This window comes from Eublepharis macularius, chromosome 11 (assembly GCF_028583425.1).
Source record: "Eublepharis macularius isolate TG4126 chromosome 11, MPM_Emac_v1.0, whole genome shotgun sequence".
NCBI classification, from domain to species: Eukaryota; Metazoa; Chordata; class Lepidosauria; order Squamata; family Eublepharidae; genus Eublepharis; species Eublepharis macularius.
Genome location: NC_072800.1, coordinates 54380636 through 54402804, shown reverse-complemented (window position 1 = coordinate 54402804; position 22169 = coordinate 54380636). Strand labels below are relative to the sequence as shown.

Sequence of the window (22169 nt, the reverse complement as noted above, 5' to 3'; positions counted from 1 at the left end):
GTTGCCAACTACCATTGCTATGTATTTCATAAAGACTCTAGAGACCGTAGCCAACTCAAATAGTAGAACTTGGTATTGGTAAATATTCCCTTCAAATGTAAACTCCAAAAATTTTCTATGAGAAGGATGGATTGAAATGTGAAAATATGCATCCTTCAGATCAAAGCTATCAAACCTAGAGTTGGAAGGAAGCAATTCCCGCCTGTTGCCTGCTTCAGCCTACAAAGGCTGCTGCCAGAGATCTGCCTGCACTGCTGTTGCTGCTGCCAAGGGAGCTTCTTCCATCAAGGACTGGGCTTTTCCATCTGCCCGGCCCCGCCCCTTGCCTGCTCCAGCCTACAAGGCTGCTGCCAGGGGACTGCTTGCACTGCTGCTGTTCATTGTTCCAAGACAGACTGCTGAACCAGGACAGACTGCTGAAGTGCTACTGGAACAAAGTAAGCACAAAACTTGGACAACCACCGAAAATCAAGAAATAGTGAAATGTTATTATAAGGCAAATCCATCTGCCCATGGTTTCCAGGAAAGAACGATGCAAATTTGGAAAGAAAATCTCCCACAATGTGATATAACAGAGCAAAGAATAATGGATCAAAGATGGTTCATTATTTGGAATAAAGTTTTCACAGAACTGGAATTGCAAGAAATTGGAGAAACTGGCAAAAAAAGTAAAAACAAAAAATAATGACCAAAGAAGGAAAAATATCACGGCTGAATAGACCAAAGTGGAAGAACATGCTCTTCCTGAAATACAAGCTGTGGATCAGCCTGATAATAATGATTTGAATGAACAGCAAAGAGTTCTGAAAAAAAATGTGAGTCATGTCAGCCAAGGCAGTGAATGACAAAGACTACCAAATACAAAGAAAACAAGTGAAAACTTTACTGAATGTAGCCAATGACATCATCGATACCATTCCAACCAACACATTAAAAGAAACAAATCAACTCGTATAGTAAAGCTGCTATAATAACAGCAGAGCTTGGCTACAAACTGCCAAAAAAGAAAAGGCCTGGCATACCAAAATGGAAAATTTGACTGGAAAAGAAGATATAAACTACATGGAGATATCAGTAACCTGAAATACCTGAAAGATGAAATATTGAAAAATGAGAGGATAAAAGATGGACTATACTGAAGGTATGATTTGGAAAGAAAAACAATTGCTGAAACCATGGAAGAATTAAAACAACGGGTAACAGCAACAGCAAAGAAAATAGAAGATATGATGGGCGAATAAAGCAGTATAAAGAAAATTTGCAATTTTAAAGCACTCAGCAATTATTCTGTAAGTCAATGGGAGAAAATGCAGTGCAGAAGAATATCATCCCATGTAAAGATGCCCTGAAATTTTAGCAAGAAATTTGGGAAAGCCCAGTAGAGCATAACAGAAATGCCCCATGGATTAAAGACATTAGTAAAGAATTTAAAGGGAAATGGATGAATAATGTGGTAATAGCAATTGAAATGGTTGCCAAACAAGCGAAGAATGTGAAGAACTGGAGTGCACCTGGGCCAGAGGAATGGCATGGGTTTGGGCTAAAGCATCTAACAAGTTTTCATCAACGTATGGCAGTGCAATTCAAAGAAATGCTTCAAAATTCTACAAGTGAAGAATGGCTCACAAAAGGCCGCACATTTCTGATTGTGAAGGATGAAGGAAAAGGCAATGAGCCTGGCAATTACCGCCCAATCACATCCTTTCCAACAACATTTAAACTTTTCACAAGGATATTAGCAACATCAGTATATGATTATTTAATGGGAAACAATATGTACCCTATTGAACAGAAAGGCAATTTTTAAAAGTCAAGAAGCACTAAAGATCAACTCCTAATAGACAAAATGGTACTGAAAAATTCAAGAAGAAAGACAAATTTGAATATAGCATGGATTGACTACAAAAATGCGTTTGATTCACTGCCACACAGTTGGATTAGTACCTGCCTGGAAAATGTTGGAATTAGTGAAAACATCAAGCTGTTCCTTAAGGAAAATACGTGAAAATGGAAAACCATGTTAATGGCCTATGGTGAAGAAATTGGGGAAGTTTGGATCAAAAGAGGTATATTTCAAGAGGACTCCTCGTCACCTTTATTATTCAACATCTCATTAATCCCCTTGACAATGTTCCTAGAGAAAACAAAAATGGGTTATTATATTTCTGATCAGGCTGGGGAAATAAACCATCTCCTGTACATGGATGATTTGAAATTGCATGCAAAAAGTCCCACTGAATTTGCATCATTGCTTAATACAGTGAAAATGTACAGTGATGATATTCAAATGAAATTTGGCTTAGACAAATGTGCAGTACTCTCCATGCAGTGGGGAAAAGTAAAAAATATTGACGGAACAGAACTTGAAAATGTCAACAGTATGAAATCATTATCAAACAATGAAAATTATAAATATCTTGGAATATTAGAATTAGATAACATCCTGCATGTGAAAGTAAAAGAACTGACTCAGAAAGAATATATCAAGAGAATACGAAAAATTCTGAAGTAAAAATTACATAGTGGAAATACATTCAAGGCCATAAATACATGGGCAATTCCAGTGATCAGATATCCACCTGGAATAATAGATGGTACACAAAGCGATTTAGAAAAATTGGATCGAAAAATGTGAAAACTAATGAACATGTGTAACTCTTTACACCCAAAAAGTGATGTTGACAGGCTATATTTACCACGAAAAATTGGTAGAAGAGGACTGTTACAAGTACATCAGGTAGTGGGAGAAGAAAAGGGAGGCCTGAATGATTATATCAGTAGAAGTACAGAAATATTACTTCAGGCTGTGTAAACAGAGAACATATTAAAAACAACCGAAACAAAGGCTGAATACAAGAAGAAATCGTATGAGAATAGAGTAAATGGCTGGAAAAACAAACCCTTACATGGGCAACATCTAAAAAATATTGAAGGGAAAAGTGACAACAGCCTAACTTGGGCATGGTTGAAGATGGGTACAATCAAGAAAGAAACTGAAGGTCTGATCTTTGCAGCACAAGAATAAGCACTGCAAACAAATGTTATGAAAGCCAAAATTCAGAAAATCAATGAAAATCCAAAATGTCGACTTTGCCAGGAAGAAGATGAAACTGTGTCCCACCTTATCTCTGAATGCAGCAAAATTGCACGGATGGACTACAAAGCTAGACATGACAGTTGCAAAGCTGATTCATTGGTCATTGTGTAAAAAGTATAACTTGCCTGTATCAAAGAATTCATGGGAACATCAGGTGGAAAAGGTGCTAGAAAATGAACAAGTCAAGATCTTGTGGGATTTCAGAACTCAAACTGATCAGCACCTTAAACATAATGCACCAGACGTAACAGTCGTGGAAAATCGAAGAGTCTGGATAATTGACATTGCAATTCCTGGGGATGCCAGAGTTGAAGAAAAAGAACAAGAAAAAATGATTAAATATAGAGATCTGGCAATAGAAACCATGCAATAGAATGCAACAGTAGTCCCCATTGTCATTGGGGCACTTGGAACCTTCTTGAAAAACTGCAGCTTTCTGACATAACACCTACAGAACTGCAAAAGACAGAGCTACTTGGAAAAACATACATATTACAGCAATATCTGGTTGATACTTAGGTCTCTGGTGGAAACTTGTATCAGCTTAGCAAGGCCAATAAATAATAACATGTGACCGCTGCTTATTGTTGATTTTGTTTCGGATAATTCAAATGATGATGATCATGATGATGATGAGTGGAGAGGGTAGACTCCGCTAATGTGTCTTAGTTGGCTTTAGCCAGAGGATGTGTCTTAGTTGGCTTTAGCCAGAGGAAAAAATTCCTTATAACCACATTGGCTGTTTTGGCTCTGGCTGCCCTGATGAGCCTCTACATTGAATTGTGAAGCTCTTTTAGCCTTTATACGTACATGCCATTCTGACAGTACCATGTCCCAGTAAGGGTCACCAAAACCATGTCCATCTAGAGGACCTTTTTATCCCTTGTGATCTCACTAAGTAAGGTAAAGAGTCTCTTAGCGTAACTACAGGGTAAACTGTAATCTGGTACAGACCATTGTGAATGTAGAGCCTCTTCAAAGTGTTCAGGGAAGAAAAGCAGCCTTTGACTGGCCCTTAAAAAAGAGAAAACCCCAACAACATCCACAATGGACACAATAGTAGCCACTGGCTTTTTTCTCAGTCTCTACAGGATAAAATAAGGTTCCTCCAGACCATGCAGTTTTCACTTTCATTGGATGTTAATATACCTGAGGAGTTAAGTGATAGCCTGTCCTCAATGTCAGGTTTTGCCTCTCTGTGTAAAACTGAGAAATCTTGTGGAATGAGGTAGGTTTGGAGAAAACCATCTCTGATCTAGCCCTCTTAGAGGTTTATTTGTATTTATTTGACAGCAAGGTGTTTAAAAAAGGCTTATGGTTGATAAGTTGTCTTTTTGGAGAGACTGAGGTATAGGTACGTAAGGCTGGACTTACATACATGAAGATGCTTAGCTGTCTTCATATGTTTGCCCACCGTTTGATCTCCCTCCTTTAAAAGCTCTCCTCAATTAAAAAAAAAAAACATTTTCCCCTAAAGCTGTAGGTTGAAGTGGGTTCAGGTTCAACCCCAATTATAGAGGGAAGATCCAGGCGAGATTTTAAAATGACTGCGTCATCCTAACAAAAGAGGACGGTCCGTAGAAAATGGGAAAAATTGGCACACCCACCATATTCTCCACCCCATCATTGTCTGCTAGCCGGGAAGTCAGAGAATGGTTAAGCCAAAAGAGGGCTCTAGGCCACTGCCCGTGTGGTTAACCAGCTGATAGAGAAGGGGAAAACCTACTCGGCTCTGAGACCTCAGTGCCGCTGCAGAACGCTCCCTATCATCCTTTGTTAATGTTGCCAACGAGTCTGATTTGACGATACAGGCTGTGTAGGCAAGATTGCTCTATTCAAGCAAGTAACCACAGCCTCAGAAACTCCTGATCTTTCTGCCCATTTTGCTCAAGGTGAGTGGCTCCCAACTGCCCTCTATGTTCAAATGCCCTGGGCAGGGAAGTCTCAATGCCGCCTCGTGGCCATTCCTCCTCAACCTTTCCTTGCCTAGTCCACATCTCAGATTGCGTCAACACTGGCAGCATGGGTGAGATTTCATCTAGTCAATGGGGAAAACGAAGCCTCGGAAAAAACTCCTGACTTTTCCCCGTTGCACTGTAAGTCGTGTAGCCCCCATCTGCCCCTCCCCTATGTCTGAAGCCTTGGACAGGGAGGCCTCTGTACCACCTTGGGGCCATTCCTCCATGCCCTTCTCTTCCCTTGTCGACGCCTCTGATCACGTCGATACTAGTGGTGTGGACCAGATTTCATCTAGTCAATGAAAAAAATAAGCCTTAGAAAAAACTCCTGACCTTTTCCCTATTGCCCTGAAGGGTGCACAGCCCCCATCTGCCCTTTCCCTATGTCCAAGGCCACCTGGGAGTCCTTCCTCTGTGCCTTTCCCCTGCCTTGTCTACATCTCTGACCGCATTGATACTGGCGGTGTGGGTGATTTTTATCTAGTCAAGGGGTAACTGACGTCTCAGAAAAAAATCCTGATCTTTGCCTGTTGCACTGTGAGGAAAAAATAGAAAAAAACGAAAAAATGAAAAAAACGAAAAAATGAAAAAATACAAGGGGGGTGTTGCACTGTGAGGAGCAAAGCCCCCCATTTGCCCTTCCCTCATGTATGATGCCTTGGATGGGGAGGCCTCAATGCCACCTCAGGGCCTTTCCGCCTTACCCTTTCCTTACTTTGTCAACACCTCTGATCATGTCGATACTGGAGGCTTGGGCAAGGTTGATCTAGCCAAGGAAGAGTCACTGGGTGACCTTCTCACCTTAATCTACCTCAGTTGGCTGTTGTGAGAGCAACATGAAGAAAAGGGAATGATATAAGCTCTTTTGGATCCCCATTGTAGAGAAAGGTGGGGTATAAATGAAACAAATAAGTAATAAATATAGCCAAAGATAGAGGGCTGATAAAAGATAGGTTGGTGTGTTGGTGAGAAGATGAAGCAGAAGCAGCGAAAGAGAAAACAGTGTGTGTATGGGGGAGAGATACAGGGGGAATTAAGGTATCCCCTGCAAGTCCTTGCAGGTTACCCAGTGTACAACTGGGCCCAGACCAGCAGCTGGCACCGTGCAAATGGGTCATAGTCCAAGCAGATGCTGCCAGAGGAAAAGAGGGAAAGCTGAAGATGGGGTAGGGGGAAATAAAGATTGATTTGCAGGTATGGGGGAGAAGAAAACATGAAAAAGGGAGAGGCTATGGCAGCTTCAGGGAAGGGCAAGAGGAAACAGTGGGGGGGGACTGAGATGTCCCCCACAAGTCCTTGCATGACCCTCAACTGCAAATTTATAGTATTTTAAAAATACTATAATGGAATGTAAGAAATCAAGGGTTTTAGAAGTTGAGATTAATTAGGTGAACAAAATACTAAAAAAAGTAGAGATGGAATATGGAAACTAAGGTTATGTCTGAATATTTTTTTGTTTCTAAGGCGTCTGGACATTCGTTGCCAAGAAACACTCATCATAAATGCAGGTCATCATATGGTTTTAGTCTGGCTTGTTTACACAAATTATTCAGCTTTTTTTAGTCTTGGCATTTTAGCAGCTTTAATAGTTTGTTAGTTTGAGCTTGGGTGGGCGCAACAAGTCTGCACAACAAACACAATGCTGCTTTGTTGAGAAGATATGTTCATGCCTAGGTTTCTATAGGTGCAAAGTATTTTCCTCACCACTGAATGACTTAAAAAAATCTACCCATCAGATATGAACTACTAAGCAGTATACTAAAATTTATGAAAATAAACAGTAAGAAATCAACAAATAGCAGCTAACAAAGAGAAGTCAGAATAAAAACAATATAGGCTAAGGTAAAAGCCAGCTGGTCAGACAGCAGTAAAACTAGCAAATCATGTACACACATACTACATACTACTACTAGCCCACTATCAAAAGGCAGAGGCGTTGTCTAGTGCATGATGGGAGAGAATTCCCTAACAGATGCAACAATAGAAAATGCTGTTATCAAGGAATTACAGTTTAACCACCACCACCCCACCCATTTAGAATGAAGGATCCCAGCTTACAGGGCATGTGGCAGAATTTCTACACACAAATGAAATCCAGCATCCTTTAGAAACTGTTTTACAAGGACAGCATTCAGTTCCACTTCATGGAAATCCACTCGTGGATTTTCCTCTTCCCAGTTCTTCATAAAAGTGAATTCATTTTTCACAACTCCATCTGTCTGCCTCCCCATACAAGCAAGTTTCATTATTTTCCCTTATCCAGGCTTCACCAGTGACAGGGTTAAGCCCAGGAAACCTAGAGTTTGCTTCCACTCCATTCCCCACCCCACCCCGCCTTCCTAAAACAGAGAGATACCTGGAAAAAGGCAAAGGCTGCTTATCAAGCAAGTCAACCAACTGTTGACTTAGTTGTCCCTAAGCAGCAAAGAGGAGATTTTAAAATGGCTGACATACAACCTTCACCTTACTCACCTAACCACAGAACCACAAAGTGGCAGGATTAACCGATATTTCACTTTCTTCTCCAGACTCCAACATGCCTGAATGAGGTGAGGCGTAACGAATTTTTTCACACTATGTATAATTATATAAAAATCAAGTTTTGCCTTTAGTCTTTCTTTATTCCTAGACTGCAAAATCCCCAAACACTTTATACTTTCTTTGAAGGGAAAGTGCTCCAACCTCATTATCATGTTGGCTGCCCTCTTAATCAACAGTGCCAGTCTCCTAACACAATGCTTTATTCCTCTTGTTAGTGCGGTATTGTTCTATGCTCTTTCCTGCTGTCCTTGCCATGCTGATGCTGCATCCTTTTCTTTCCCCTTCCATATATCAGCTCTACAGCATTAACCTCTGGCAAGTAATGAACATGGAACCTGTATCTTTTCTTTGATTTGCTTGCCTTTATTCTCCAGTGATCTGAGATATGCCCATGAGAAGTGCCTGGAAAATCCTTGGAATGCAACACTTAGTGAGATGTCTATCTGAATCTTATAGTGAAGCTTGAAAAATAAGTGGCTAGAAGGATGCTTTAACCTCAAAAAGGGATGCCTCAAAAAGTAAAAGCACATCTATGCCCCCTGTGGAAAGTACTGCCAACAGTATCTAATGCACCGGCTCTTCTTTGTCACAGTCTTGATATGGGGCATAAAGTTCCACAACAACATATTTCTGTAATCATTCAGAGAATAGCAAAGCCCTGTCAACCATTTGGTTATTTATTTAGTGAAGCTCTGTTGCCCTTTGTATTAGATCAGGTTGAGAAAAGAACATTTATAGACTCAACTCAGAAATGATGCCTGAAGTCTTCAAGAGGATAGTCAACATCTTTTCACACGCTCGTTTATAACTGAAGGACTTTCTCGTGCAATTCTGCATTGGTAAAGGAATTAGCCAAAATGATTTGTGTGACTTTATGATTTATCTGTTCAAATTTAGAATGTAAGCTGTTTCAATACATTAAGGTTTCAGCTTGGCAATATGAACTGACAGGCACAAGGACAGACACATACCCTTAATTAAAGATTCAGCTGCATACAGATCCTGCTTGTAGGTCACCTAAAGGGCAGATAAAGTTAATTACGTTTAACAGAATGAGAAAAATGTAATAAATAAATAAATAAATGTAGTGCCCAAGGGCAGTTGTTCATACTGAAATATCACTAGCTGATAATATTGTCAATTTCTTAATTATAGCTAGTAGCAATAGAAATCACAAGAAAAAAATGCTAAAAATGTAAGACATTTTTTCATTAAAGCTTTTAAATGTAATAGAATTCATTCTAAATCATTCATTTTGATAACTTGCAACAAGCACTATATTTACTTTACCTTAAATACTCATTTGCTATATAAGAATATACTTCTGTTAGGAAAATATAAAATTTATCTGTTGCATTCTCATATAAAAGTTTTTGTACAAAATAATCAACGTAATCTAAAATTAATAAAACAATCTCTTAACAACCACTAAATATGCTGAAGCTCTAGGCTGCAATCACTTCCCTGGGAGTAAGTCCCATTGAATAGCATAGGCCTTACTTCTGAGTAGACCTGCTTAGAATTGCTTCCATAATCCTCTGACTTATGGTCAGCTCTGAACAACAAAGTATTAGAGAGATCGACAGCTAAAACCTTTCCATGTTGATTACAGACAGGAATGGATAAGTGTCAATACAAAACCATACAACTGGGATACAAATATCAGGGCAAGAGCTCCTTAAAGAGAATGATATTGATTCATTCTCTCTATTTTCAAATACGGTATTGCCTCTGGGAAACTGACAAAATAATTACTCCGAAAATGAAGTCAAGCAGGAAGAAGAGAAAATGAAAGGATAAAAGATGATGAAATTAAGAAGGGATAGCAACATCCGTATCACAATTCCCCAAGGAAATGTGTTGACCTTGAGTGCCTTGCATGTGGCTCATGATCCGAGACTAAATTTAAATAGGAATCTTGTAAAACTTTTCCATCTGGAGGAGGGAGGTTAGATTTGAAGAAGCAAGGATACAACCTGAATAACTACTGCACTGCTCCATATCCTGAATTCCTGATAACTGAGGAATCACACCCAAAGCAGTGAAAAGACAAGCATAATATAACACTTTTCAGTGTTTACTGCTCTTTCGTGTACTATAACCATGCATTGTAAAAATATATATTTGTCACCATTTCATTTAGGTTGCTCCTCAATATCAGAATCAGTGTTTTTTGAGAAATTAGTTGTTCCTGTGGTTTTTATTTAGGAAATGTACAGGAATACTGCTAAATATCCACTTTTAAGTGAAGCTTGTGCCAGTTAAGGTATACAAATTGAAAACCTTAACTCTTCTCATATTCAAAACATTTCAAAATATTTCTGGATATTATTAAGTACAAGACTTCATCACTTGTGCCACTCCCCTGAAACCTGCCTGAGACTTTAAACCAGAAAGAATGAATTTTCTCCAAGAACAAACAGGTCTAACAACCATCTCCAAGAGCAGCCTGCTTCTCAGTTCTAAATTGCTAAAGAGTAGCTGTGTCCATTTTACAGCAGCTAAAAGAGAATAGAGATGGGCACGAACCGGAAAAAAAATGAACCGTGCAGTTCGTGGTTCGTCGCATTTTACGAACCATGAACTTTCATGAACCTGCCCCAGTTCACAAACCAGTTTGTTTGGTTCGTGAAAATGTCACATCCAGGTCAGCAAATCCTAACTTCCGGGTCAGCAGAAGGTCATTTCTGGGCCAGCAGAAGGCCTGCAGGAAGTCCATCCCCTGTTGCCTAGGAAACTGATTGATTGGCGCCAGGCGCCAAAAAACAAACCAAACGAACCAGCCTAAAGTTCGTGGAGGTTCGTCAGAAATGGGTTGTGACGAACTGCTGGTTCATGAACCATGAACCAGCTCGGTTCATCGTGAATTTTGGTTTGTATTTCAGTTCACGCCCATCTCTAAAAGAGAATACTGTGACACCATAGAGATTCCGGCTTGGATAAGCAATTGCCATTATTTGCTATAAAATCATGGCACCCAATTGCTATAAAATCATGGCACCCACAGTTAGGCATATTTGACCAGCACCTTATAATGTTGTATTCTACAACTATTCCACTGATAGAAGTCCATCACTTCGCATCAGCTCACTTTGACATTGCCTGTGCCCCCACATTGTCAGGGAACTCTTTGCCGACAAAAAACCAGAAAAGTCAGTGGCTGCAGTGAGGAGAGAAATCTGACGAATTGCCCCTCCTTCCTCTTCTACTAGAGTAACATCTGTAAGATCCAACCCTTATAAGATGACTGATATCATTGCATGGATAAAAGCTTCCCTTATACAACAGACAAAATATCACTCTTACCTTCCATAGGTCTGGAGGGCCTTCAATAAGTTTAGCATTTGTTTTGCTGTATTTCAGAGCCAGATGCAAACATTCTGTTCCATAATCCAAGTCATAGTCATTACACTGTAATAAATGTTAATTAATAAATTGTTGTCTGAAGAATACTTGAATATAAAATACAACATTTTAATTTAAAATCCACACGTTACATTTGCTAGAGTAGAAATGACATCCAATCCCAGAAGGACAAACATAGAAATGCCCCCAAAGAAAATCATAAAGGACTAGATTTTCTCCTTACACAAAATATTCTGCACTTTATAACATCTGGACTTGTCTTATGTCAACTGAATCTACTGAGAACTACAATAATGATTTTATAGGCTGTTAATATATTAAACAAGGCACAGTAGTACACCAGCACACTCTTCGTACTTCACTTGTAAAGTATGTGGAAGAAACGTAATGTTAATTAACAAGCATAAAAAAGCATAGAAATTAATCTCAAAGTTCTTCCTCTGTATGCCCCTAACAATAGCACAAAACTTAAGGGTAGAGCTTTCAACAACAACAGGAGTATGAACTAATAAGTTTGTCAAACTAAAATAAATAGCAAAGCGCCTATTTGTGATGACATAACACCTTGGCTTGGCAGAAGTATAAGGAAGAAGTGAAGAAATCTTCCAATAGAAATTTCAGAATCTCAGTGCCTCTTGTTCTTATGACAGAAAAAGCTGCATTTTTAAGTAGTTTTTTAGTAGTCGTGGTGCAAAACAGGTTAGCAGAGTTGTGAAGGTCAGGTTGCCACAGACAGACTGGTCCCACAGACTTGTGCCACAAGCTGCCAAGTCAAGACACTATTAGCTATGCTACACTGAGAATGCAGACACAGACCTGCTGCCAACTCCTAATGTCTTTGCTCAGTTTCAAGCTTGGTTAACAGTATACACCCTAGAGAGAAGGAAGATACCCAAATATATCTATGTGTGTGTGTGTGTGTGTGCGTGTGAAATATAAGGAAGCTGCAGTAGTTAGAGCACAATTTCAGCCAGAACTTGAACAAAGATATATGACAGTTCAAGCAATGTAGGAAATGATACTGATTGAACAATAACCATCTTCATACATTGAACACCAAGGTAGATATATTCCGAATGACGGTAGATGGTAGATATATTCAGAATGAGCTATTTTTAAAAAAATTATATGGACTTTTACACAGGATACTTTAAAAATTAACAAAACAGGTCCTTGTTGACAGGTCATGTTTTTTAGACATCATGACAGGATTAGGAGGATCTCTTCCTGTGAGATTAGGAGTATTCTATTAAAGTAAGTGATTATCCCATTAGCAAATGGCCCCCTTTTAGTTCTTTTTTTCCCTTCTTTCCAATGAGGGACCAGATTTCTTTTAAAAAACTTCCCTCTTATACACTGAAGTTCATACGGTATCCTGAGTTTCCCACTATGCCAGAGAGTTAATCAAGTGCAGAGCTTTCTGAAGTACTTGAGTTCAATTGGACCACCAATCTTGTTTTAGATTTTGAATCCATTAAAACATTACTGAACTTAAGTTTCATGAAATTATTAATCAAAACTGTATATGACTTGTTTAGACTCTGTCTTCCTGCAACACAATGAGGTGAGCAGATGGTGTATTCAAGCTTCCTGCTTATGCTTTGAATAACACAAGTATGAATGGGAACTGCTATGAAGAAATCAAAATTGGAAGCAGATGAAATTCCCTTAGCTATAAAGAAGTCAAAACAATTTGAGCCTGCTCCTTCCTTATTCGTGCCAGGACAGTGTATGGTCAAAACTAACATTTATTGCAATATAACAATCAAAGAAAGGCAGCTCTCACATATTTTTATTTTTGTGACTCAGGGGAGTTTAATATTATTTAAACTAAAAATGTGTTGCAGAGCTGTAAGAAGTGCTGCCATCAAAATAGGGAAGTTTAAAATAATTTAGGAAACTTCAAGTACAAACTAAAATAATAATGAGTTTAACCTAACTAAACTAGAGCCCCGTGGTGCAGAGTGGTAAGCTCCAGTACTACAGTCCAAGCTCTGCTCAGGTTCAGGTAGCCAGCTCAAGGTTGACTCAGCCTTCCATCCTTCCGAGGTCGGTAAAATGAGTACCCAGTTTCCTGGTGGTAAAGTGTAGATAACTGGGGAAGGCAATGGCAAACCACCCCCATAAAAAGACTGCCAAGAAAATGTGATGTGATGTCCTACCATGGGTCAGTAATGACTCGGTGCTTGCACAGGATCAAGCACCTTTACTTTTCTTTTAACCTAACTATGTCCGTATATCACCCTCAGCTTTATACCCATGTGCTGAACTTTAGAAATATAAAATCTAGAAATGTAAAACCTAGAAAATATCAGTTATCTTTACAGCAGAAATCAAATATTCTTTCTAACCATCTAATATGCAAAATCAGCTCTGAGATTATTAGAATGTAAGAGCTGAGGAGTTCCCCTTGCCAAACAAAGATTAAAGTTGCTTAACTTCTAATCTGTAGTCCTTCAAGCTTCCTTGAACAGAAATATCGCCACATAAAAAAAACTTTGGAATTCTTAGGATGTCCTCCTGAATTTTGCCTTTCAAAAGCTGAGTGATTGGCACAAGCCAGACTCTCACTTGACATAGGTCATCCCTGCCACAACAGCCTATGCCAGAACCAGTCTCAGGAGCAATATTTCATTGCTTTCTGCTTATGTTGTGCTGTACTAAAAAATGTGGTACTTAAGAGTTTCTTTCTGGTTTAGGTAACTGAGATCACAGGCACCTATTTTGCTACATATACTTTCATTCATGCTGTTCCAAACAATCTTAAATATCAGCTAAGCAAGTTTCTTACCAGGATCCCAAAATGGTTGCAAACCTTAGTTACCTTTAACCACTGTTAATGTTGCCATAATGCTTAACATTATAGCACATAACATACCTTTTTACAGGAATTTAGGACAGCTAGGGTTACAAGCAGGGCCTTAATCGCCATTGCCCTGAAGGTATAAACTTCCAGTGAGAATGGTCATTGACTCTTCTCTGCCCTTCAAGGAAATATGTGAAGCCTATACATTTATCAAAGTTTTGAGAGTAAAAGGGCTGGGGAGTTTGGAAGGCTGCTTTTCTTTGAAGGAAGGTACTGGTTGTGCATTTGCTTTGATTTTAGCAGTTTGCTTGCCTGAAAGCTTTATATCCAAGTAGTACATTTTTATGTTTGTGACTGTTTAAGCTGCAGACAAAGAAGAAATGCTTTAAATACAGAAAAATTAGAACAGGTGTCTTAGGACAACTTCAAATTGACCTTCCACCAAATGAAAAGCAGAACATGAAATACCAAAAATAAAAGGAAATATGTTCTACAAGGATTTGCTACTGCTACTGCAGTTTTGTGCCACAGCTGCTATGCCTCCAACGCAGATTCATCTAGACCAGGGGTCATTTCGTAGAAAAAGAGCTACAGGAACTCATTAGCATAACTCATTAGCCTATGCCACGCCCCTTGACATCACCGGAAGTGTGTCATTGGCAGAACTAATTTGCATATGCCACGCCCCCTGCCATCACCGGAAGTGTGTCAGAAGGCAGCCCACCTGGAGAAAAATTGCTTCAAAAGCACAAAGAAAATATGACAAAGAGTTTTATTAAAAAATCAGCAACTCTACAATTAACAATTAAACTGAATAGTATGAGACAGGATGTTTAGTGCCCCTCAGAATGGGCACTCAAAACAGTGCCTGGGGGGGGGGAATACAGTGAAATTCAAGAACACTTTCTTTCTATGGTTTTCCAGGCAGAGCATGAGAAGGGCAACAAAGCACTGATTTTCAAACTAAAAATTACAGTCTATACTGTGCCTGGGGAGGAGGGTGGGGGGAATACAGTGAAATTCAAGAGCATCATCAACAAAGCAAGCAGACCCCCCTGGCCCCCTCCCCTCCAGATATACTGTCACTCACTCTGCTACTTCGGAGGGCTCTGTTGCCGCCGGCCTCGACAGGCTTGCTTGCCCGGAGGCCGGCGAGTGCAGGCCCGAGCCCCGTGCCTGGCCGTGCGGCCGGCTTCGGAGGGCTCCGTTGCCACCGGCCACGACAGGCTTGCTCACCCAGAGGCCAGCGAGTGCAGGCCCGAGCCCCGCATCTGGCCGCGTGGCCGGCTTAGGAGGGCGCCACCGCCGGCCTCGACAGGCTTGCTCACCTGGAGACCGGCGAGTGCAGGCCCGAGCCCCGCACCTGGCCACGCGGCCAGCTTCGGAGGGCTCCATTGCCGCTGGCCTCGACAGGCTTGCTCGCCCGGAGGCCGGCGAGTGCAGGCCCGAGCCCCGCACCTGGCCACACAGCCAGCTTTGGAGGGCGCCGCCGCCAGCCTCAACAGGCTTGCTCACCTGGAGGCCGGTGAGTGAAGGCCTGAGCCCCGCCACCAGCCTCGACAGGCTTTCTCGCCCGGAGGCACCACTGCCCCTCCACTTCCCCCTACTTACCAGTAGTCCAGGTAGGTAGGCAGGCAGGCAGGTAGGTGCTTGCTTGCTCGCTCTCTCGCTGGCTGGCTGCTACAGCAGTGGCACTACTGCACAGCTGCCGGGAGGGAAAGAAATCATGTAGGCGGGGCCATCACCCACGTGATTTCTTTTCTGAGCTACCGGAACAGTGTTCCGGCACGTTCCGGTCCCAACGGAGCCCTGATCTAGACCATTTGGACTATAGGTGACTGGAATAAACCATGTGTATTTTGATGTGCTCATTCATACAAGTAAACTCTTCCATCTGGAAGTACCGTTACTTGTCTGTAAGTCTCATACATAGTACTACAAAATGACATATGAAATGTTGCCATTTGGTGCCAATAAAAAACTGTTAAAATACTTGCTATTTCTTTTGTTCAAAAAATACATGCAAACCAATTGTTTCTCACTGTACACAAAAGGGAAATGCCAGAATTCTTACCTGATGATATGCTTGATGGATTATATCAAATAAGAAAGCTTGAGGCATTTCACTGGCTCTGTACTTGGCACGATCTAGTGAATGGTCTAAACATCCGTCTGGAGAGGAAGCAATAACAGTGGAGACGAGAGGACGGATTGCTCCTGCTGCCTAGGAAACAACAACAACAAAAAGTATTTAAACACAGATTTACATGTTCACTTTAGTTAATCTCTGCTTAAAGAACCAGTCCAAACAAATTAAAAATTCTGACGTCTAAATATATTGTTGGCCAGTTCCGAATGGACACTGAACTTCTCCCTGGGTATACCACACACCCTAATCCAAAAGCACTTGAGTGAAATCACTCAATCATGGTCCTATGCATGATCAGATATTCATATTATGATGCACCATAACAGCAAAAATGAACCCTAAACCGCTTCTCCAACTGAAAGCCACAGAAGAGAAGCACTGACACAAACCTTTTATACTTGTGAAGAACCGTCCAAGGCACAAAAATATTCTACATGAGAAGCAATTCATAAACATAAATATAAAGAGCCAATTCACACAATCGCTTGCATATTCTTAAATGTCAAATAACTGCCATCTATGTTGCAGCCGATATAAAAGTATCAATCTTCCCCAAGCATCCAGAATTAGCTGTGAACTATGACCTCCTACATGTGTAAAAACAACCAGGTGACTCAGGGCTGGACCCAGCAAAGCATTTATTGAATGGAAGAGGGGACCAATCACCAATTTCCCTTTCTGAACTTTGACTACTCCTTTATGCTGCTACTGGGGGCGGGGCAGTTCTCATCTCCAGGAGCAGCATATGGCAGACATTTTGGGACTCAGAAGGAACAGGAAAAAAGAAAGACCCATTCAACTGATGGAAATCCCTTTGTCATCAGAAACATCTCAGAAAATCCAAGCATGTATCAGTGAACAGAATGGAAACAAACAAGCTGCAAAACCTTAGTAGCCCAAAAGGTGTCAAAAATGAAACAAGGCTGATGGCCCACATAAGACATAAATATAACTACAATAACCTGGGGGCTGACTATTTGCATATATTCATTCTTAATTATTTGTCAGTACAAAAGATTTTCCCTTTAAACTTGATTTAAACATATTATTATAGAGGTTGACCTGTTGTATTGTTGAACCAGGTTGTTCCAGATCTGAGATGGAGAAGGTGGGAAGAGCAAGTCCTCCTTCCTAATTAGTAATGGAGAAGTAATAGAAGGCATGCAAATGAGGGTGCATGCTGAGCCTGAAGCTGGAAAATAAGCTTTCGGCTGCTGCCAGAGGCCAGGTTGCAGTGAGCTGGTTTTGTGACTCTGCTTCCAGTCACTCTATGTGGAACAGCTAACCTGAGTGTTACATTGTGAAACCCTGACTGCTTGGGGATTAATGCAAAGGCTATCCCCTTCTGCCCTGCATACAGCTAAAAGTATAGTGGCGTGCTCTGATACCACCGGGTGAGTTTGTCTTGCATACTCTTCTTCCAGCTGTTTGTGAGGCCCCTCAAGGTGCTGGGGGGAGGGCAGTAAATCCCCCCTGTCCTGCCACCCACTTGTGTGTAAAAATCAGAACGAGTAAATTTAGAAAACATTGAACCCAACCATGCAAGCGGAACAGGGAGGAGGCTGTATGAAGCAGGGGGTGGGGACTTTATCTCTGTCAGATAGAGACATCTTCTACTTACAAACATTTTGCCAGCAGCCCCAGTGCCCGTATGGGGAACCCCATACTGGTTGTGCTGCTATGTAGGATTTTCATTGTTTAACAATCAAAAATTGCCCTGGGCCAAATAAGCCCCAGGATCAATTCAGCTTAGAAACACAGCAAGGGGGAGTGACAAGAGTCCTCTTCCCCACAAGCCAAATCAGGCCCTTGAAGTCCTTTAAAAAGCATCAGGCTGTATCAGCACACACATATGAAAGCCGTTTGTTCATGCATGCTGTTGTGCTAGCATGCAGCTACCCAGGGAACATCCATAAACAGGTTGACAAATAGTCAATGTAGTCATCAACAAATTGGCTGCATGATCACAACTGGCAATAAGGATACGAATCAAACTGGTGGGAGTTCACACATCCCTAAGTTCTAAACAGATAATCAGATCATAACTATAGCATATGAGAAAGTTTGTCCAACAATTCAACTATGCTGCTCACAAATTTATATTGTGAGAAATTGTTAGCAGATACTGTTCATAATGAGGGGGGAGGGGAAACAGTCAAACTTAACTTCAGAGGCAAGACAGAACAGCCAACACTATACAAGGGCTAAAGCCCATGAATGTTTCTAGGGATCCTATGTTCAACCTAGCTGTTTCTACATGGACTGCTTCCACAGCAGGGTAATTTTCCATGGTAGTACCCAGACAGTCCAGGGTATTCCTTTCTCTCTCCATTTTTAGTAGTGGTTTTCCTTTCACAAGGGGTGTGTATTAAAGCTCCCCTGCTGTGTTCCTTTGTAACCCTCAGGATTCTCCACCCACATTATTTTACTTTTCCTTATTCTGAAGAGTATGGGTAATTCAGTGCTGCATAGAAATAAAGTGATATCTTTTTTTAAAATTTACAAACGGTCACATATTTGTAGACATCTCCCATGGTTTTGCTCCCCCCTCCCTAAGTAGCAGGCTAAGCTGTGAGCAATTTTCTTCTTCTTTTTAAATGAGCATGAGTAACGGTGGATAGGACTAATAAAAAACTTTGTTAGGACCTTTGACAAACTTTTTTAAAAACCCTAGTATTTGCAGAGCCTCCAACAATTCCCTCCCCTCTGTTTAAAAGACAGCTGATTCGCTTCTGTTGCTTGAGATTGGCACCTTGCAGCCATCAACAAATGAAAAGATTATCTGGCTAGCACGTCACTAAAGGCTTGCAATTGCACTGTTTCCCCTTCAGGCACAAGAAACTGCTCATGCTAGTAACATCCTGACCAGGAAACAATGTTTCTTTTCCAGGATTAAAATAAAGCAGATTTTTTTGTGCAAAAAGAATGGGGCTGTTAACAACCTGTGCACAAATTGAGAATGACAACATATGGGAAAACATAACAAAATACTACACCAGTCGGGTGGCTGGAATATGGGAAATACTTGGTGAGGTAGCCGTCTCCATTTTGTTCTACTTTGGCTTCTTTATTGCAGCATAGTTTTCAGAGGCAACCACATAACATCTATCCTTTATTTGTCCTGTTTCTACTTTGCTGCAATCTTTCCAAAACCTGGTTTGATATAATCATTTTGGAAATTTGTTAGAGCCCCTTCTGATGGATGCCACGTAGAAGGAAAGGTACACATTTTTTCAGCTCCCACCCACACTGCCACCATTTTCCTTAAGTTCCTGCTGAGGCCATTTCCCCTGTTCCAACAGAAGAGTTTTTTATGTTTTGTTTTTTAAAAATGGTAATACTTATACCACTATAGGATTACAATGATTTATTCCAGCAATGGACTATTTCCCAGCTTTCTTTCTTTCTTTTTTAAAGTTAAGATTATAGTAATTTTCTTTGTAGAGTTATAAGCATCACATTTTCTGTTTTAACTTCACAACCAAAAGGAACAGAAATTTAGTTTTTTAAAAAAACACTGGGAAGCAGTGCATTGTTGCAACAGACTTTTACAACTTTGTAACAGTATAGTAATACAGCTATTAACATTTTTAAAGCCAGAAAAAGCCTTCTGGTGGCAGAGGGAAATGGCACAGAGAACTAAAGTAAGGAAAGCGTACATGCTCCGTTGCTACTATGAGTGCCTATGTATTCATAGAAGAAAAACTACACAGAGAATCAACTCTGTGCTGAAGCAGCCCATGAGAAGTTGAAAAAATGTAACAAGAACAGGAAGCCTAAAGGGGCCAGTTCTAGAAATACAAAACAGCGCTGCGATAAGCAGAACTGTACTGGAAAACAGGAGATGGATGTTTTGGCTGCCACGGAAAGGTGTCAATTTGATGTTATCTCTACAAGGTTAAGCTTACCTCTTGAATAACCTACCAGTAAAAATTCGTTTCAAGTTCATGGAGCAGAGAGCAGGATGACAAGAACTCAAATATACCACTCAAAAGACAATACCCACATTGTCCAAGTAGCACACAGCTACAGGAACATACAGAAGCTGGACTCACAATAAAAGATTACAAATGCTCTAAGAATCTAGCATACAACAAGCTTCTTTTGCTTCTCAATATTCAACACACTCCAGAAACATGGCCTTAAAGCTCAGAATCAGAAGGGGATCAGACCACTGGAACAATATAGACTCATCACACAACAGCTCCTGGGTTCAATCTCAGTCTATAGTCCCACAGGGGAAATAGCTGGAAGAGCCACTGCACACCCCACTTAGTGCAATTATCTAACCAAACACAGTGCCACAATTCATGTTCCAAGGTCCCTACTTCTTGTTCAGTGCCCTCACTGCTCGTTCAGTCAGTTAGTAATGACTGCTAATTATTAATACCATTTAACTTGTTATCCACTGTGTGCTCTCAATTCTCTCTTACACATTACACACTTCAAGTAGTCTTATGCCATTAGAGATGAGAACTTCTATAGCAGGTCCAGACATGCAAGACCCAAATTTCTTGGGTAACAAAGAAACGTGGATGTGCGCTGCAACAAGCAGCAGTTAGCTGGAATCCTTTGCTCATTGCGATGCAGATGGGAAATTGTCTGTTGACTTCAATTTCACCCTGAAACTCAGTTAGAAAGCCAGACTATAAATAAATAAATAAGTAAGCAAGCAAGCAAGGAAGCGAGCAAATGGGAGTACTATAAACCTCTAGTTTAACATGAATGTACAAGACTGCACAGTGTAAGAACAAACTCCAGAACTCTCTTCATCCAATGATGCTCTGCTGGTATAAGGATAACGGCTACATGGTTTACCAATTTCAGTGTATTTTTAACTGTCACAAACATAGGTAAACTTCAGGGTAATTCTTTCTGTGCAACCTGTGATAATATTGCTCCATAAATTAGATCATGTTTTCCCCCCTAATTTATCAAATGTTTTTCAATTGTTACAGCAAAGAAAATATTTTAAACCACTAAAGGAGCTTACATTAGTGAACATTCATAGCCACATCTATTTTCTAAACGAAAGTAAAAGAAATACCTGTGTATTTTTGGTTAGAGCAGGTAGGAACATGAGCTTCTCTTCAGACATCTGCACTCCAGCCAATTATATCTCTAGTAATCAACATGCTTCGGCTTTATACTGTAATTACCATTTCTCTTAGCAAAATTGTCTTGAAAAATTGTACTTACTCTGTTATAGAATACCACCTTCAAAGATAAAGCAACCACTGATAATTATGAGATTAAAATATTTCAACTATTTCTAAAAAGTAGTATTAAACGTTTTATATATTTAAACTCTGAATGGATACTGTATTAATAAGCTAGTCTTCCAGCATTAAACTGATTTTAGACACATTCCTGTCATTTACTGGCCAGCAAAACTGGAGGTGAGTTTGCAAAAACTTGAAGATCCAAGACTTACATTCTGGAGTTTGTTTGGTTTCTTTAGTTATTACATCCTTTAGTGAATGCTTTCATTTGTGTTATTTGCAAGACTAGAACCCACTTCCACTGTAGAAGGGGCAGCCAGCATGGCATAGTGGTTAGTCTGGAAGACCCGGGCTTAAATCCCACTCTGCCATCGAAGCTTGCTGGGTGACCCTGGGTCAGACACAGACTCTTAGCCTAATCTCTCTCACCCTGTATCTTCAGCTGTATCTGAAGAAGTGAGCTGTGGCTCACGAAAGCTCATACCCTACCTTAAATTTTGTTAAATCTTATAGGTGCTACTGGATTCTTGCTCTTTTCTACTGCTACAGAGAGACTAACACTGCTACCCATCCTGATCTATCTCACCCAGTTGCTGTGAGAATAAAAATGATTAACAAGGCTAAGAATGTTATTTTACTATAAAAGATATACTAGGTAAACACCTCCAGCTATGAAACCTTCCTTAGATTGTGGTGACATTACCAAAGCAGTCTCCCTAGAAGCTGCTTCCTTTCCAGTACATTCAAGAGATAAATGTATAAAAGTTACTTTTGCCTAAAACAATCTAATACACATGCACACAGGGTGGTTAGAACAAGTAGAGTCTGTAGCTTTAGAGCCTTCAGTGGCCACTGGAAGGCAGCCACACCAGTATTGCCTTCCCTTCCACCCTTGGTTTCTGTCAGTAGGGCGGGGGGGGGGGGGGCTTTCCAGGACTGTTTTGACCTTTGAGGGAAAACTCATGTAGTCAGGCCTGGCAGCAACCACTGGGCAACTTGCCACCGCTCAACTTTTATGATTCACCCAGGC

General features: G+C 40.5%; 1 protein-coding gene across 1 annotated transcript in view; it reads right to left on the bottom strand.

The window, feature by feature from the left end:
- The window catches only part of CRPPA (CDP-L-ribitol pyrophosphorylase A), an 89265-nt gene that overhangs the window by 48289 nt on the left and 18807 nt on the right, over nucleotides 1-22169 (bottom strand). The window contains exons 3-5 of the mRNA XM_054991754.1: nucleotides 15843-15992; nucleotides 10903-11007; nucleotides 8568-8613 (exon numbers count right to left, since the gene is read on the bottom strand). Of these exons, the coding sequence (XP_054847729.1) occupies nucleotides 8568-8613; nucleotides 10903-11007; nucleotides 15843-15992 (301 nt within the window). The remainder of the gene's footprint in view (nucleotides 1-8567; nucleotides 8614-10902; nucleotides 11008-15842; nucleotides 15993-22169) is intronic.